At 37.0% G+C, this 18,222-nt stretch overlaps 1 protein-coding gene across 4 annotated transcripts in view; it reads left to right on the top strand.

Moving 5' to 3' along the window:
* Window positions 1-415: 415 nt before the first annotated feature.
* The window catches only part of LOC139478144 (small conductance calcium-activated potassium channel protein-like), a 456,162-nt gene continuing 438,355 nt past the window's right edge, over window positions 416-18,222 (top strand). For all 4 annotated transcript variants that reach the window (XM_071260503.1, XM_071260487.1, XM_071260495.1 and 1 more), the window contains exon 1: window positions 416-1,189. In XM_071260503.1, coding sequence (XP_071116604.1) covers window positions 482-1,189 — 708 coding nt within the window. In that variant the 5' untranslated portion in view covers window positions 416-481. The remainder of the gene's footprint in view (window positions 1,190-18,222) is intronic.

The following is an 18,222-nucleotide window of genomic DNA, read 5'->3' as shown; positions in this document are numbered from 1 at the left end:
GTAACTCAATCACGGATATTTCTGACAGGAAGCAACGTTTTCTAGTGGTTCGTGAGAACATATACTGGTGTATCAAATGCGATTTTAAATAAATTGTCAACAGTGTATCTGGTATCTAGATGGTTTCTATAAAATTACAATGGTGAAACATTGCAATGGAGAGTTATATGCTCTATAAGTCGTCAGCTCTATTTGAACCTTCCTCCCATTTCAATGATGACGACAGAACCTAAATCCTGAGAGCGCTACTACAAATGCTTTGTTTTCTGTTATAGTGAGAGTCGTCGATCGATTCCACAATTCTATATGATATTTAAATATGTCGCTTGTATTGGTGGAAGCAGCCAATGAGCGTGCACGACTTGACTCGACAGAGTATCTACAGCATCCGTCGCTCACTGGGCTTTCAGACAGTCGTGGCTCGGGGATCGAAACTATAATAGATTCTGGCGATACGTCGCTGCTGGAATCACAGAATGACATGGCAGAGACGACAACACCGCCACATTTCCCCGAGCTAACTTTCCCCCCTCTACCCGGTCCTCGCAATCAAGATGGCAGAGTTAACCGTGGCTACACATCTCCTGATATTGAACTCCAAAATTATAGCTTCTGTTCTGATGAAAAAAACAGCCTTCCAACGTGTGACACCGCTTGCCGTGTAGCTCTAGCGCCCCGCGCTCACAGTACTATGAAAACAAATCCACGCCCGCGCGCTCAGATGGAACGTATATTGCCGCTAAATGGCGGGCGAGGAGAGGAGGACGGTAGATCGCACAGCGAACCTGAGTGTAGTAGAGCTGAGGACATTAAACACAAAGTGAAAGAGTCGGCAATCTCGGATATTGGTGCTGACTACATGAGGGTTAACGGAGCCATCACCTCTTTCAAACAACTGCAGAAACCTACTTCAATGCAGTCTTTGCCGACATCGTCCAAAATGAGCTATGCCTCGACAGAAGAGGCAGGTGTGGCTCTCGTTGGCATAACGGATTATCAGAAATATTCCGAGGCAGAGCGAAGTCATCACAAAGCCAGGCAGAAAAATGTTGGATACAGACTTGGGAAGAGGAAGGCGTTGTATGAAAAGAGAAAAAAAATATCAGATTATTGTCTTGTGTTCGGAATGTTCGGGATTATTACCATGATTCTCGAAACGGAACTAGTAATGGCTGATGTGTATTCCAAGGTAAGGTATGATATATATTATCTCTTCAGGTTAGTCAGTCCATTATTTCTGTTTCATAATAAAGCAGTATACAAATGCTTAATGCCCCAAGGCATTGGCTACATAATTTAATATTTGCTACATACGTCGTGGAGAGGTCCGTGTAAAAAGGTTGAGCTTATGAATGTGGCAATAGATACATTTGAGTAAACAGTGGACATGTACGTGTGCGCACGTTATCGCGTGTGGGGAACCGGTGCGTGTGTGTGTGTGTGTGTTGAGGACAGGAAAAGGGTTCAGATGATGATGAGGAGGAGATATTAGGGACACCACTGCTAGTATCTAACCACACAGCCGGTCTCTCTACGGGAATTATACAAATATTTAATTTGTGTTATGATTTGTGTGGTGTTGTTGCTATTGGTTATTGGGTAAACATATGGCGCAGATGTTTCAACTAGAAACTGTCAAGTGGTACGCTGTCATGACAAATTTCATAATTTCTTCACCTACAATGCTCAGATAGGTTCTTTGAATTATCCAGTGCGGAATAGTTATAAAGGTATTTAATTCAGGTGTTTCAGCGTTTATGACATATATCGACGTGTGTTGCCCTTGACATATTCTGATTTTTAATCTGGACTTGTTTCCAATATGTTGTTGTCTGATTGTGAACAGCATAACCCAAGAGGTAATTGGCTTGTTAATGTAAACCATATGCATGAACTGCGGGCTCGTCGGCTGCTACGTGCTGCAGTCCACTGATGGAACACATTGTCATGGTTGTATTAGTTGAATGCCAGCTTTTGATCTGTGCGCTTTGCTTGCAATTATCTTATTTTCACAACCTACATCAATGCCTTTCAGTAGGTCTTATCAATTATATTTTACAAGGATAAGTATTTTGTTGCCAAGCTACAACTGTGCATGAAAGGATGAACTCCCATGTACACATTATATCTGTCATTTTTATTGACACAACAAATCTAACTGGATATTAACTAAAAAAAGATCGAAGGCTACCTCTGTGATCTGATAAATTCACTGCTGATTAAATGTACTTACTGTGGGTTGACACCACTTGGCAAATGTGCAAGTCTGGTTCTCCTGTTTGGATGACATTGTTGCTGACACAGTTAGACAGCTGGAACATAAATTTGCTTGTTGACTTTCTTGTTAGAATTCTGATTCTGCCCAGTATTGCTTCATTTGCATGGACACAATTTCAGTGTATGATTAACTGACATTAAGTGAAAGTACAAGTGACCTTATGATTAGACATCACAAGACCTATGAAGCTGTGACCTTGCATGGAGGACCCAAGCTACATTATACTCATGGAAATCAGATCTGATGTCCACTTTATAGGTATCCATATTGAAAATACTGTGTGATGCATTAAAGGTCACATGAAAATAAACCTGTTTTTCTTGTAGTTTTTCATCATGAAAAGTATTACCTAGTAGTTTCAGAGGCAAAACAATACAAATATCACAAGTATCTAATTTATTTTATTCATTAAATCGGTTCATGTTTTTTCGCATTTAGCTAGAGTTCTATTTCCATAATTAACATATCATGGCTTATGACCCTTGCAATATGACGTCATTGGTGCCAGTTGATAAAGGAATGACGTCTTAAGACTTTATTACACCTGTTTCACATGGTGAAGGTACAGGTGTGTGATTCTATCTTCTCAGATGCCTATTGTTTTGTTCTGTGCCCACTGTTCAAAATACAACGCTAAACACAATTTCTCTAAAACTATTTCATTTTCCAAAATCGTGACTGATAAGACAACATTGCATGGATAACGAACTGTAAGATTCATGATGATGGTTGGAAGGGTCAGTTGTATGAATTGAGCTTATTCCTTCCATTGTGTTGCGCATATTGACTCTTACTGAGTTGCTGTTGTGTTCTGTGAGAGTTTATACCTGCTGGTTCTGAAACTGATTGGAAGCAGATGGTGTACGATCCTTGTATGGAAACAGGCTAAAGGGACAGCACTCTCATCAAGACCCCCTGACAGAGCTGTTTTTGTAAACAAATGCCATAAAGTTGAAGTAACTCAGAAAAGTTTGCTGTTTAGTTATTAAACAGATAAAATCTAACCACAGTAGTATTTAAGAAATGTGTTTTAGCATTAGTAAGGTGATATTTGTTCATAGTTTCACTTGATCATCATGAATATCCGGGATGTTGTCTTGAGATCCGTTTCATTGTATGCAAATTATGTTTATTTTCATGCAGAGCTACAAGTAATAAAATATTAGTGTGTCTTGTGAGGTACATTCCTACCATTTAAGTAAATATTTTTGTCATTCAACCTGGACGGATGCCTATATAAGAGGCAACTTATGTTCATCATATATGCATATTCTTTATAACCTGTTAATAATTCAATAATAACCAAGACAGTTTATATTTTTTTATCATACTGAAATGATGTGTTTATCGTTTGAATGCTTCTTGAAATATTGTGGACATGGTTCAATATCACTGATGTAATTTAATAACCTTACAAGTTACATATGTTTTCATAACTGTCTATCAAATAAACATTTATGGTACTGGAGATTAATTTTACTTGTCAGATTGCATGACTGATCGTCAAATGCATTATAAAATAAATTGATGAAAGTTAATCATATCATATGTTTTCTAAACTTTATTTCAAGTGTTTCTAAAAAAAAGGGTGGTGGGGTAGCCTTGTGGTTAAAGCGTTCGATCGGCACGCTGAAGACCCAAGTTTGATTCCCCACATGGGTACAATGTGTGAAGCCCATCTCTCATGTCCCCTCTGTAATATTGCTGGAATATTGCTTAAAGCGGCTTAAAACTATACTCACTCATTCACTATACCATCGGGAGGTGGGACTGTCTATATAAGAAAATGATTACCGTATTCAAATAAGCGCCCCGCCCTGCTCTAATAAGCGCCCATGGCGATATTTGCTAATACATTGGCTAGTGAACAATCCAAATTAGCACCCCTTCCGATTGATCAGTGTACAAAAGACTTTATTTATTCGCGTATAATATGAACGCGTGTGCACCGTTAATTATGGGCAATTAAATTCTGGAAAAATATATCTGTCGTATATAAACATTTTAGGCTGGCAGCATAAACCACGAAATTTATCTTTCGACTCTGTTTCTTTCACCAAAATAATATTCGAATAAGAACCCCATATTTCTAATTTTGAGAGCGCCCTGGGTGCTATTTACTTGAATACGGTACATATTTAATAAATATAAACTTATTGAAGATGCTAAACCATTTTAATCTGAAACTGTTCCAGATGATTGCTAAAAGGAACAATACCAAAGAATTATGATTATGATTTACCAATTCCTTGATTGTGGGGTTCTAAGGTCATTCGTTTGGGACATATACATCTGTTTCCACCTTTCTCTAGAGTAGTATAGGTAATGGGTGTTCTGGTTCACTTAACTGGAGTCAGATTTATATACCAATACTGCTACTACAGATGGATTTTTTTATGTGTAAACGCTGATGCGATTCAACGATCGTCATGAGTGGTATTAAAAGAAACATCAATAGTAAATAATAATGGATAAAATTTACTATAGCCCACGAGGATATTGGAAAGGTATAGGAGCAATACAAAAATTAGCCACCGCGGCTAAGGTATCTAAAGATGTGGCCAAGGATTGGTTAAAGAATAAAGCGATGTGGCAAATATACTTACCAGCACCGCGTTATATACCGATAATGACATTCATCAGGCTGACCTCTTGTTTCTTCCCCACGACAAGGTAAGACGCAAAACTTATTAATACGCTTTAACCATAGTGGATGTGGCAAGTCGATACAAAGAGGCTGAGCCATTAACCTCGAAAGATTCAACAGAAGTAGCTAATGCACTGAGCCGCATATATAAACGTGGACCACTAAAATGGCCTAAGCTATTTCAAGTAGATCCTGGTCGCGAGTTTTTAGGATCAGTAACTAAACTGTGTAACAAAGCATGATGTCGAAATCAGGCGTGGTGAAAAAGAGGCCCACCGTAGTGAAGCTATCGTTGAAAATTTTAACCGGACATTAGCGGAACGTTTGTTTGGCTATCAGTATGGGATTGAAATGAAATGGGAATGATTGAGATCAACCGAATGGGTGACACGATTATCAGCTGTTGTATCAGCGCTGAATAATGAAGTAACGAGACTAATCGGGAAGAAACCATCCGATGCGATTAAAATGAAATCATTCTTAATCCATATATCCTATGATTGTAACGTCTTAAAGAGTTCATCTCGAGTTTGAATGTTCTACCCTTGAACAATGCTTCTTTATACTGTTCGTGTTTGATATGCTCTTTTACCACATACTTCTTAACACCCTTAGCTTTTCTTATCTCTCCATTATCGGACTTCTTTATAGAATACATCTTTGGTCTTAATCCGACATACTCCGCAATAGGGGTCCCAGCACATTCATCTTCATCTTACCTAACACCTTTTTATTTACTATGCTGTGCAGTGGATTATCTTTTGGGTAATCGCTCGTGTCGTACATATCTATTTTTTCTGCCATATCTGTATACACATCCTCGGTTTGTATTTCCATCAACAAAGAATCTGTGTTGGTATATAACACCTCGCATCTATCGCCGTATTGCTTCTTAAGTTCGTTGTAATAAAAGTCATACATTAAGTGTTTTGACAAGTCAAGAATACTCATACCAACGTACACCGGTCTGTTGAATTTTATATTACTCTTCTGCATATGCAATGTGGCTAATTCGTTATCAAATATCTTGCTTCTGTTGAAAGCCGGACTGGCTATAAGTTTCCTGAGTCTTTCTTCCTCATTAGACCTGACTAATTTAACATCAACACGCTTTCTTAGATTCTCCAAAGGTTTACCAAATACTGAGTTATTCATGAGCTTATATGGATTCTTTTCAAAATCTCTGGTAGCTATCTTTCCATCTTATCTTATCCATCAAATTTGGTACGAGTTTTTCTACTTTAGCTAACCTAGTATTTCCCATCAAGGAGTGTTGATATTCCGACATCCAATCTGTATTCACCATTAATCTTTCGGGAGCTAGCGGATAACTGCTATGGTCTTTATGTAACGAAGTTGGATATTCCAAGTCAACTTCTAGTATGTACCCTTTATTCACATTGATATTATAGATATAATTAATTTCAACCCACTCAAAACCACCCGTGGGTAAAGGCTGACTCATTGCCCAATCTGTACAAATTGTTGGCGTCGAGATATAATATATGTGTGTCGGGTTTACTCGGATCCACTAATTTATTATTAGCCTTAGAATACCTTTTAGCCCCCATCGATATACCACCTCTTAATCCTTTCTCAATAAACACGTGCATATCGTAATCGGTGAGTAGTTTTAGTTCTACACCAGTCTTCTTCAACAATGCATCCCATGATAGTCCGGGACTGGAATAGTACCATGCCGGGTCCAAGCCGTATTGTTTTAAACATGTCTTTCTAAATATCTCGAATATATCGGTGAGTAACAGTACATCGGTTTTTAAGTACAGATCGTGATAATCCCCTAAATTCTTACAACCTAATTTATCCCACACTGTCAGAGCGTGTTCATAATCGGCATCAGTTATTTTAGATTCTGTTAAGTTACTATAGAATGATTCAAGGGGCGGTAATTTAGTTTCTTCGAATCTAGACCAATCATCCATATATTCGTAAGGATATACACCTTTTCTCAGCAACAAATGACGAGTTAACCTATTGGTATATTGATTTGTTATCGCAAAGTCATCGGGATTGTTCACATTAGCTAAATTGTCCAGGGAAGATAACAGAAACTGTACGGAGTCTATGAATCTAAGCCCATTACTTTGTTTTGTTCTGGCTTTCCCATCCTTGTCCGTATAATGTATAGTTTTAGTCAACGAGAACGATATATATTTTTCTATATTATTAGGAATACACGTTAAGCCACCGTTGGTCTTTGAGATAGCTTGCATAATGAGATGAGAATCGTATCCTCTAAGGTTATGAAACAGAACGGGGATGAGTATTGTTTGAGAATTCATTTTTAGTTTCAAGTTACACTCGTTATGAGCGGCTCCCCGATAATTACCCATGACGTGGCAATGATCTCTTACGGAATCCCCATCTGGGGGTTTATTACAAACATGACAACTCGTTGACTTCTTATAGGCCCTCCAATCATCCCTCGTCATACACATGGGTTTCTTACGCGATACATTTTCCCTGATTATTCTCTCTTCATTTTGTAGATATTATAGGAACTTTCCCGCTGCATCAGGACCTCTAAATCACGGGCGGGTTTGTTTTCCCATCATACCTTACAACTATATATCCAAACCCACAAGGAATATGTTCTTGAGTTTTGTATGTAAAACTATCTTGATTGCTTCGGTCGGTATTTTCTATAGGTTTGATAAGCGCTTCGAAGTCGGTGTAAATTATGTACGGTACTGGCATTTGATTACAATAATGTTCAAATTCGAATATATTTTCTCCCTCTTTAGGCATATAATTCCTGATAGCATTCTGTCCAACACCTCTACAGTCTTCTTCATGCGCTTCTAATAGATCTTGTCTGCTGTACCCATGTAGGCATAAATTTCGCAGAAATATTTCTTTTCCTTATGGGTTGTTTGATCATATAATAGCCTGCTTAAACTCTTTATCCATGTATAATGATATTTACCATCTTTTTCGATCAGAAATGAATTGATTCTGGGAATATGTTCTGGAGTGGAGCTTATCCTGGGTACAACCATTCCTTTAGAAGAATGTCCGAAAACATTTATAGCTAAATTATTTTGCTTTTCCACATTATCAATTTGCGATATTGGTGTAGGTTCGTCTATACCATCGAGGTTGAGTCCATCGTTTTGGGGATAGCTAGAAGGTCTATCCGGATTTTTGTCTACGGGGAACAATGCAGATCTTATCATCATTCTTAAACAGTTATCAGATTTATTTTTTACATTAATTATGGCTTTTTTCTTTTTATAATACAGGGGTAAATCTATATAAGATCCATCTTTGAAGGGCATATAATTTGCTATATCTAAATATAAACTATCGATTCTATCCACACCCCAACCCGAACCTCTATTAGTCCAGCATTCTAAAGTTTCCTGTATCCTCTGAATTGATGTATCTAATGATGCGTTTATAGTATCGGATTCGGTTATAACTTCTTGATTGCTCCGGAAATATGGTTCGGTATATGCGGTGCTATCGTCTGCGCTACTTTTACTCAATAACATTTTAATCGTCAGCTGGTATTTTATACTATGTAAATCATCTAATTCCGCATTAATTTTGCTGGATATGATGGGCTTAACATCATTAACATCCATGTTGGAATTAAATATCCATCTTCCAACCTCTTAGATATTTACCAATGTCGGCGGATGTGTGTACAAATATTAATTCTTGTTGTTTTTTATCCCGTTTCGCCTGTGTTTGTTTGCGCTATTAATTCGGTATTAATATCTGAATTTGTACCTGTTTTTTGTTGATTGGTAGCAATAACAATTTTATCATTATAACCTATCACTTGACAGATCTTAAGTTGCATATTACTCGGAGACATGTATAGTCCCGGCGCATAAACGTAGTCTATCTTGGATTGAGCGTACTGTAATACATCTTGATAACGCTTTATAGACGATGGTATGTCAACTGGTGAATTAATAGCATCCTCCACGTTTGCAACAAACTGTTTTTGTGCATCGAGCGCCGTCCCAGAACCGATTATTCCTGTTCGTGTTTGCGATTGTGCACCAAGAATTGCCCATACATAAGTTCTTATGGATTCATTAACTCCTGGGTTAGTAAAATTATTTTCTGTTTTATCATTAAGAAATTCATTCCAAGCATTTCCAGGTGGTTGCACAAATTTTGTAACAATATAAGCTAAACCACTCTTAAAGCTCATAAGATCTCCTCTCCAATCGTTACTAGAAAGTTCCCAGCCATGATTAAGATTATGCAAGCTTACAAAAAGATTGTTTTCTGTAACAACTTAAATGGATCGAATGGTTGATGAGGTTTTTTTAACTAAATCATCGCTTTCTTCTTTAACAGTTTTTTGTCCGCTGTACGGAACACCTAGACCATGGTTAATTCCTTTAATACGCCAATCTTTATTAATCGCCAATTATTTTCTGTTTTATCATATAGAAATTCATTCCAAGCATTTCCAGGTGGTTGCTCAACCTTTTGGACGGTGAAAGCAACACCACCCTTAAAGTTCATATGATCATCTTTCCACTTGTTACTCGAGAGAGCAAAGCTCGGAAGAAGCCGACCCCTTTTCAGTAAATCATCGCTGACTTCTTTAACAGAGTGTGCACCAGCGTACGGAATACTCCACTCAGACGCCAATCTTTACTTGTAGAAACATTAAATTCCTGACAAATACGTTCGAATGCCCACCTATTATATGGGTTGTTTGATGCATTCCATGCTCGATCCTGCAGTAATGGGGCACTAATTTCTTTAAGTATACGTCTTATCTGACAGTACACGTGAAATGATAAAACAGACTTATTTAGTTCAAATCCTGGGGCATAGAGAGATACACCACATCCTGTTGTGGCACACCATATGGCAAAGTTTAACTGATTCTGCCAAAATTGCATCGGATTATGGAACCAATCGTGCACCATTTTATCGCTAGTTGCTGTGACCCTGTATTTTTCAGATATCAGGGAATTCACCAAAAAAAAATTAGCACCAGAGGCACTTACTAAAATCGACTGATTAGTAATATAAGTTGATTTCATATTTAATTTATGATATAGTATCATTGTATATTTAATATGTATGTTGCACTCCTAGGAATAACAAATGGTCAGTCTATTGAACTGCTTCATACTATCGATAACTCGGATGGTCAACTTGAAGTCGCTATCTGTGATGTATTACCCGCAGTGGACCAATATAAGTGCTGCGAGAGAAAATAATGAGTTTAGAACTTTTAACAAACACTACACTATATCTGATGGGTATTACAGCGTATGCTCACTCAATGATGAAATTTTTAAGTCTTTGGGAGCTAGTCTCACACAAAATGAGTCGAATGGGATACTGAGTTTTAAGTGCTGGAGAAGAAGAAATAGAACTTCACCCGTACTTAGCAGTAGATATACTTGGATTACCTACGAAAATGACAATACAACCCAACACAAAAGAGCAGGGATTTAAATTGCCTGATTTAGTTCCCTATAAAGAGTTGTGCAGCCATCTTGATCAGATAAGCACGACGGATAATATTCAACTATAAAGTCCTTCAACTCTACTCAGAGCTATTCCAGTCAAAGATGAAAAATACAATTGCGGTAGAACGCAATCTTTCTCATCATTACAATATAAAAAATTAAAGCGTGGTATTATTTCAGACCTCAAAATTTCTGTATTAGATGTAAAACATCAACCTGTACATATAGGATACTTGAGTGTAACACTCCATATTATAAATAATGGTTGATTCATCAGGCCCTGGAACACTCAGACAATGTAATACAATAGCGCTTTCCGATCTCGGAGACACAGAAGGATTCGGTAAACCCAGTACCGATGGTAAGTTATACGCTTTACACTTACAAGATAATGTATACAAGCGGAAAGAAGTTACATTCTAGGAGATTTAAGCGATGTCGACGTTAGTAGACTCCATAAAAACACTTCGTATAATCTTACTCTCAACGATGATAATAAATGGACTATGATCGAAGCAAATATTTTTTTACGTTAAGGGTTAATATCATACATATCGCCCCTTAATGTAAAATATTCTTATAAACAAAGTTTGATTGGAAATATAGGATACTTTTTGCTATGTTCACATTTTTTTATTGTTTTTGCTCAGTTTCTTGCAATTTTCGTAATAATTGACAGTGTGAGAAACTGACTTTACTCAGATCTGAGAACAAGAGGGGCTATTATAAGAATGGCAGGCTCGTTATTTAGGACATGCCAACTACTACTCTGGAAGGTGATGAGCATCGGTTGTCGGCTTCAGTCGCAGATCACGACTCAAGTGGAACATCGTCAACTGTGGATCAGGAGCGGATGCTGCTGTCAAGGTAGAAGGTTATGCAAAAGCATATCTAACATTGCAAGGAATATAGAAGATTTAACCATCAAACTGTCCGACTTTGGCTTTGTTTCTTTTGTATGTGAACATGACATTGTTGCTTTATATTAAACATAGTCAATAGAAAATTACTTCAGTGACATTTTTCCAGAATATGAACTTTTTTGTTTACCAGCCACAAAAAGGTCCAAGTTTCAGAGGTATTCGGGAAGAATACTTTTGATAAAATATTCACTGGTAAGACATGTTATTGATTTTCGATACAGAGAACATGCTATTATTATTCTGTTGGATAAAAGAATGTTTGGTTTCAGTAGATCTACATAATGTGTGTTTACATATATCCAGCTGGACAGATCGACCTGGTAATAATAACAAAGATAGACAAAATGGGGGTGGAGATTTTGCTGTATTTTTTATTGAGTACACTGGAAGAGTACCCAGCTGTCTCTATCATTGTACTTGGATTTTATTTGTTTGTTTGCCTGTTGTTTTTTTCGCTGCACTCAGCAATATTCCAGCTACATGGCGGTGGTCTGTAAATAATCGAGTCTTGACAAGACAATTCAGTGGTTGACATCATGAGCATCGATCCACGCATTTGGGATATGATGACATGCATCAACCAAGTCAGCGAGTCTGACCACCCGATCCCGTTAGTTGCCTCTTACGACAAGCATAGTCGCCTTTTATGGCAAGAATGGGTTGCTGAAGACCTATTCTACACCAGATCTTCACAGGTCCATTGTACATGAACAGTAGAACCGGTGTGACGCGGGCAATGTGGAGAACGATGTTATTCACCATGTTGAAAGTAATAATTACTTAGTAGATATATTTGAGATTTTTCCCGAATTTGAAAGATATTCATGTGATAAATTTCTTTGGAAAAACTCTTTTTGAAATGTGTTCAATTCTGAACATACATACATTCTGAATGGAAGATTTGGAAATGACTATCAAATTGCTGACTGAACATTTACTGGTCATTTAGTGAGTGAGTGAGTTTAACGCCGCTTTTAACAGTATTCCAGTTATATCACGGCATGTCAGCTTAATGTGGGAGTAATGCCCAAAGTGATGCATGCCTCAGACGTTTACCACTTTGGTGAAACCCACGAGCACGGGTATGGTGCTGACAAACCTAGAAACATAATCGGGGCGAACCCACAATCATAGGTTTCTGGCGTGCCTTAGGGACGCAACTCTGCACTGCAAATCGCAGCGCATTAGACAACTGGGACACCAGTGCCTCCTATTGGGCATTTAGGATGTAGTGTGATAGATTAAGGTTTGGCATAGAGTGACATGTTCCCCGATTATCATGAATGTCTCTGTAAAAAACATGAACGGTGCCATTATGTAAATGCATTCAGAAGAAACTAGAGATAACTCATACCTAATTAAGTAAAACAAAGTTTGCAATGAATACAGATAACTGTGGAATCAAGAAGGACCAGTTTGCACAATGTAAGACAATGCAGCAGTGGTAGACTGTAAACTGTCCTTTCTGGGACATCATAAAGCGTGTGTCTGGACGACCACAACGACCCACCCCTATTGATATACAAGACTAGGGGACTATTTCTCGTCGCTGTATTCTGAACAGATGGGTATTCAGGATAATCTTGGTGAGGTGGAGGACATCGTGACAGGTCATGGTTATGTGCAAGAACTGACAATTGACATATTAGAATCCCCAATCACCAGATCCTAACTTTTTGAAAGCATCAGTGCCAAGAAACATAATAAATCAGCTGGCCTTGATGACATCTATGGAAGCCATTGTAAAACATGGTTTGAGTGCTAAAATGGGTAAAATGTGACAATCCTTGTACAGTTATGTAAAGGCTTGTGTTCGTTCAAACAACAGAGTATCTGGTATATTTGTTGCTTCATTGGTGTGAGGCAAGGGTGTATGCTTTGTCCCTTTTAGTTTCATTTTTTTCATAATGAATTGGTTTAAAAATGGAACAAAATTGTCGTGTTGGTGTTAAGTTACATCCGGAATTTATATATATATTTTCTACTTCTATTTGCGGAAGACGTTATTGTGTTTGGCAATACTGACAACAACGTACAAATGGAGCTGAATATCTTGCATGATGACTGTTGTAAATGGGAAATGCCAGTCAATCTATCGAAAACAAATTTAAAATAGTTGTTTTTCAAAAATAGGGGAGGTTTATCACGTTATGAAAAAATGGTATTATGATGGAAATGCGTTTGAAGTAGTTACTGGATACAGTTATCTTGGCTTGTATTTTAGGAAATTATTACTGAGGTCGAATGCTTTAAATAATATTCTTATTGAGGCAAGAAAGGTGTTCATGGTCCTGTTAATTAGTATACATTCCTTGAAACCATACTCGCCTCACTTTACTTCAAATGTTTTGATACAAAGTAAACACCAATACTATTATACAGAGCTGAAATTTGGGGTTCAGTGACACAGAACCGAGTCTGTTATGTCAGCGGGTAAAACCTTTTTTTCATGTTTGGCATACTAATCTATGAGAAAAACCCTAAATGGCTTATTATGCACAGTTTAAAACATGCATTTCGTGTGAGAACTATTTGCGTAGTACAACTCTAAATAAATTCATGGATCAGGACTTATTTTCGGTTCAGTTCAATATTCCTCGTGAATTTAGAAAATGTAAAGTTTGTAACCTAAACCATATCGAAAATGAATATCACTTTTTGTTAATTGCAAGACCCTATTAATATGAATACAGAAAAGTACTTGTTTTACGCCAATGCTGTAAGAACACAAATACTCCAACTTTGATAATATGTGAAAACTGCTTTTTCAACACACAAAAATGCAAAGGAATGTGTTGTATTTTATACTTTTTGCACCTAAATTGTATTTTGTTTGTACAAAAAGGCCCGTGGCCTACAAGTACTGAATAAAGTGAAGACTAATTATTCGTAATAGCTTCCTTCAACTGTCCGATTTATTCGCCATTTTGTATTTCACAGGTCTCAAACATCTAAATGAGTAAATATCTATTCATGAATTCCTTTTAAAAACCCTCGTGAATATCATTTCATTGGATTATTAGTTCATTGTAGCCCCGACCAAAGTTAGGGGGTATAATGGAATCAGCGTTGTCAGCCCGTCTGTCCGCAGAAAATAACTTTCAGAACCATTTCTTCCAAGTGCAAAATCTATTCACAGTCCAATAAAATTTATTCATAAAATATGTCGAAAGATAGCATTTACAGCTCACCTGGTAAGAACTTATTTCAGGTCCCCCAGAAATCGAATGGTCAGTTCCTAACTGACATGAAATACTCTACAGGCTGTATGCCTAATGTTCTTTTTCTCTATTTTCAGTCAACAATGGTCTTACTTCAGGATAGGCTAAACTGCTATAGAAAAGGTATAGACTTCATATCTGAAAAATATAAACTTTAAGTGGCTATAGTTGATTTGGCACTATACTTGGGAAATCTACAGGTTTTTTTTGACCGAACATCATTGCATTGGAATTCCTGTCGTTTGTAATAGCATATGATTTTTGGTGTATGCTTAACTGTCATATCCGTAATACTGCAACAAAATGTCCATTATTTTATGCCTAAAACTCTGTTAATGGACAATTCTAACAACCCACCATCATGTACAACTTGGTCTGATCTGCTTGGGGAGAGTCCTCCTTTCCGTCGTTACGGTATTAGGATAGTAATGAGGTTACCTTGCAGAGTATCGAAAAATAACCTTTGTAAAACAGTAAGTTTGATAAAAATCGGTTAAAAGGGTTAGGGGTCATAAACCCTTTTATGAAGCCTGAATATAAGAACCAGGTGGTCGTAGAGAGAGAATCTAAAATTGATTAGTCATTTACACATCTAGACAAAATAACGATCAATTAAATCTGCGAAGTTTCTTGAAAGTTCGATAAGTATTATTTTATAGTGATAACCCTTAATGTAAAAAAAATATTATCTATCACTTCAACCATTAATTTAAAAAAAATCTACATTAAGAGTAATTTTTACATTAAGAGTTGTAACAAGAGTTAACCCGCAACACTTAATGTAAATTTTTTTACTTTAAGAATAATTTTTACCTTTAGGGTTGTAACAAAGCTTGTTACTGATGGGAACGACGTCCAAACAGAACAGCTAATCTGCCTTGGACTGCAAGTGTGCAGTAACAAGTGCACCTGTAACATTATTGCATCAGGATAACAATGTAGTATTTAATATATTATATCAATAAATTTACATAATTGATCCTAATAACCACAATGGTTTGATAATTTCTAAGTATATATATAACACAGAGTTATACTGTACACACAGTGTATTCTGTCATGAAATTGAATTGTTACCACATGATATAAGGTATGTTAACATTAAGAAAACACTGAACACTGGTAATGGGGTTGATCTGTATTTGATTATTTCAGTCAATTAGGATAGAGTTTTTGGGGGTGGTTGTTACAGATGTTTTGCCCAAAAAGTCAGGTCAGGAGGTCCAAATTTCCAAACAAAACTGTACAATTCCAATTTTTTAATATTAAATTTTCAACAAGTTTTAATTATAGTTTCTTAGATAAATTATATATATTGATAGTATACTTTTTGTAAACATTTTACATGTATCTGGTCCACTCAATGAAACAACCCACTGATTTTAATAATTAATTATATATTAAACGTTTCATTTTTTAGTTTGTAGACATTTAAAAAAAAATCTGGCCTCATAATAGATGATAAATAGTTTCCCTGCAAAGTTGCAATGCATTTTCTATGAATGGTTGTCAGAACAAACCAATAACCAATTAACTATTGAATAGATATAGGCCTTCTGCAGTAACTAGTTTCAAACAATTCAACACATCTATCGTTTCACTTTCAAATGGGGATGGTTTTGTTCGGTGGATGCGTGTGCTGGTGTGAAGTACGACATCCACTCACATATCGATAAAAATGGCAGTTATTTTGAATTTGGATGGGAAAAAACTCAAAGAGAATCTTGCAAGTCGGCAACTGACTTTAGAAACGTACTGGGACGTAGCCCGTTTTCGTGTTACTCAAAGCATATGCACTCGTAATCAGCTGTTGTAATAATCTTGTTGAGACATTTGGCGACAGATTGTTATTGTTTCTTGATATTGCCAAGCAGCATTGATCTGTAGCCTATAGGTGGTGGATAGAGATACCTAATATAGACAAACGTAGATTGACGGTAATGCCGATACTGGCGATAGGGTCGTCACAGGGTGGGGAAGGTTGAATAGGCCTGCTGACGAAGCATGCAGGTCACCAGGCGTGACAAAAAACTCTTAGAATATTACGTTTGCACTTCTGTAAATGTATATATATATACACACATATCAAAGCGTTATTCTTAACACGTCACTGGTATTAGTGTAGACGTCAAGTTGGGGTCGGGTGACACATCAGGTGTATGGTTTTGCGATTTCCTTATGGGTCAAGGGAACTTCTTCAGATCAGGCCAAGTATCGGATGCCATGTTGTCTCACCATAAACTGGTACTTGATATCTTTTGCTTTCTGACAAGACAGGGGCCCAGTTAAATTGGCACCAATTACGTCATAATCTAAGGGGGATAACTCAGGCCTTTTTAGCTCAGAAAACAAAAGCCATATAAGGGCATAACATTTTCACACTTATTGTTAGCTTCCTACTTTCAGTTTCGAGAAAAATAAGTGTATATTTTCAAACACTGACAGTAACTAATTCTACAATTGTGCTTTGTTTAAAATAACAAAGAAAGGGATTTTTGCGTGTACACTTCCCCTTAAGGTAGAACTAAACTATCAACTATAAACAACAAGAGTTGTAGTGCATTAGTCATTAGGTATCAAACATGAGTACAGGTGAGGTTGGCAGTCACCTCATCTGGTAAAAGCGTTCAACTTTGTGATTAAGGTCATTGAGGCATGGGCATATATTTTCCCTGACCAGAGGCTATTTCATTCAACCAGAAGTGGTTATGAGTTCCATATTAAGATGGCTAGAGCAATAGGACTTTCTGGTTTAAAGCCTTTAGGTCCCTTATTGTGTTGGCTGGAGGAGAGGTACTTGCAGCTGATGCGAGATTATAGTAGGCATACAGTTCATCAAATTTCTAGAAATGGCGCCGAGGGGCTTGTTTTTTTTGTGTACTTGCAAACACTTTTCTAGTATCATTAAGTTTTGATATTCACATTTTTATTGACTGGATATAACACCTCTGTAACCCTGGTGTTGCAGGCTGGCTTCTACTTTGATGTTGACGACATGGCTGGTAGCTATTATTACACCATGTCTACAATATCTGGTTTATGAAGATATATAAATTCAGAATGTATATCATCATCTGAAGAAGTATCTCTTCAATTTACTTATTCTTGGCCATATTTTCCGAAGTTTCTAGTTATCTCATCTAATGATAACCTGTTAAAATTGAATACCTTTGGAATCTCCATGGGAATTCCTGGTGACTGGAGAAGTAAATACAATGTTGCCCATCTCCATGGTGGTTCTCTTAATGTGGAATCTGCACGGATGCAACAGTCAAGTTTAAAGCAGGTAGTTAACACTATCAAGTATAGGCATCATCAGAGACTATGGTCATTGTCGATCAGACAGGAGGAAAGAAGAGATTGCAGTTGAGTTAAACACCAAAGGTGTAGCAATTGTAAAGCATTTCATGAGAAAACATGAGAGTATTATCAGAACGAACAGTAACATCTCATCACTAAATATCCTATTATCTTATCAAATTTTCTTATGTATTTCCACATCAGACATGTCAGAATGGAACTAGAGGTACCATCAAATCCGCTACGATTTTCAAATGCATAAAAATCAGACAGAGAGCCAAGTTCTTCCATAACAGCACTGTGTACATCCATGTTCTTCGGTAAAAGATTACCAAATCATTCTTGATTAAATCTTTCAAGTCTAGTCATAAGGAGCCAA

The sequence above is a fragment of the Haliotis cracherodii genome, unplaced genomic scaffold (genome assembly GCF_022045235.1).
Source record: "Haliotis cracherodii isolate W230 unplaced genomic scaffold, xgHalCrac1.p SCAF_1, whole genome shotgun sequence".
In the NCBI taxonomy this organism is placed as follows: domain Eukaryota; kingdom Metazoa; phylum Mollusca; class Gastropoda; order Lepetellida; family Haliotidae; genus Haliotis; species Haliotis cracherodii.
The sequence above is the reverse complement of the archived record's forward strand: the minus strand, read 5'-3'. Positions and strand labels throughout refer to the sequence as shown.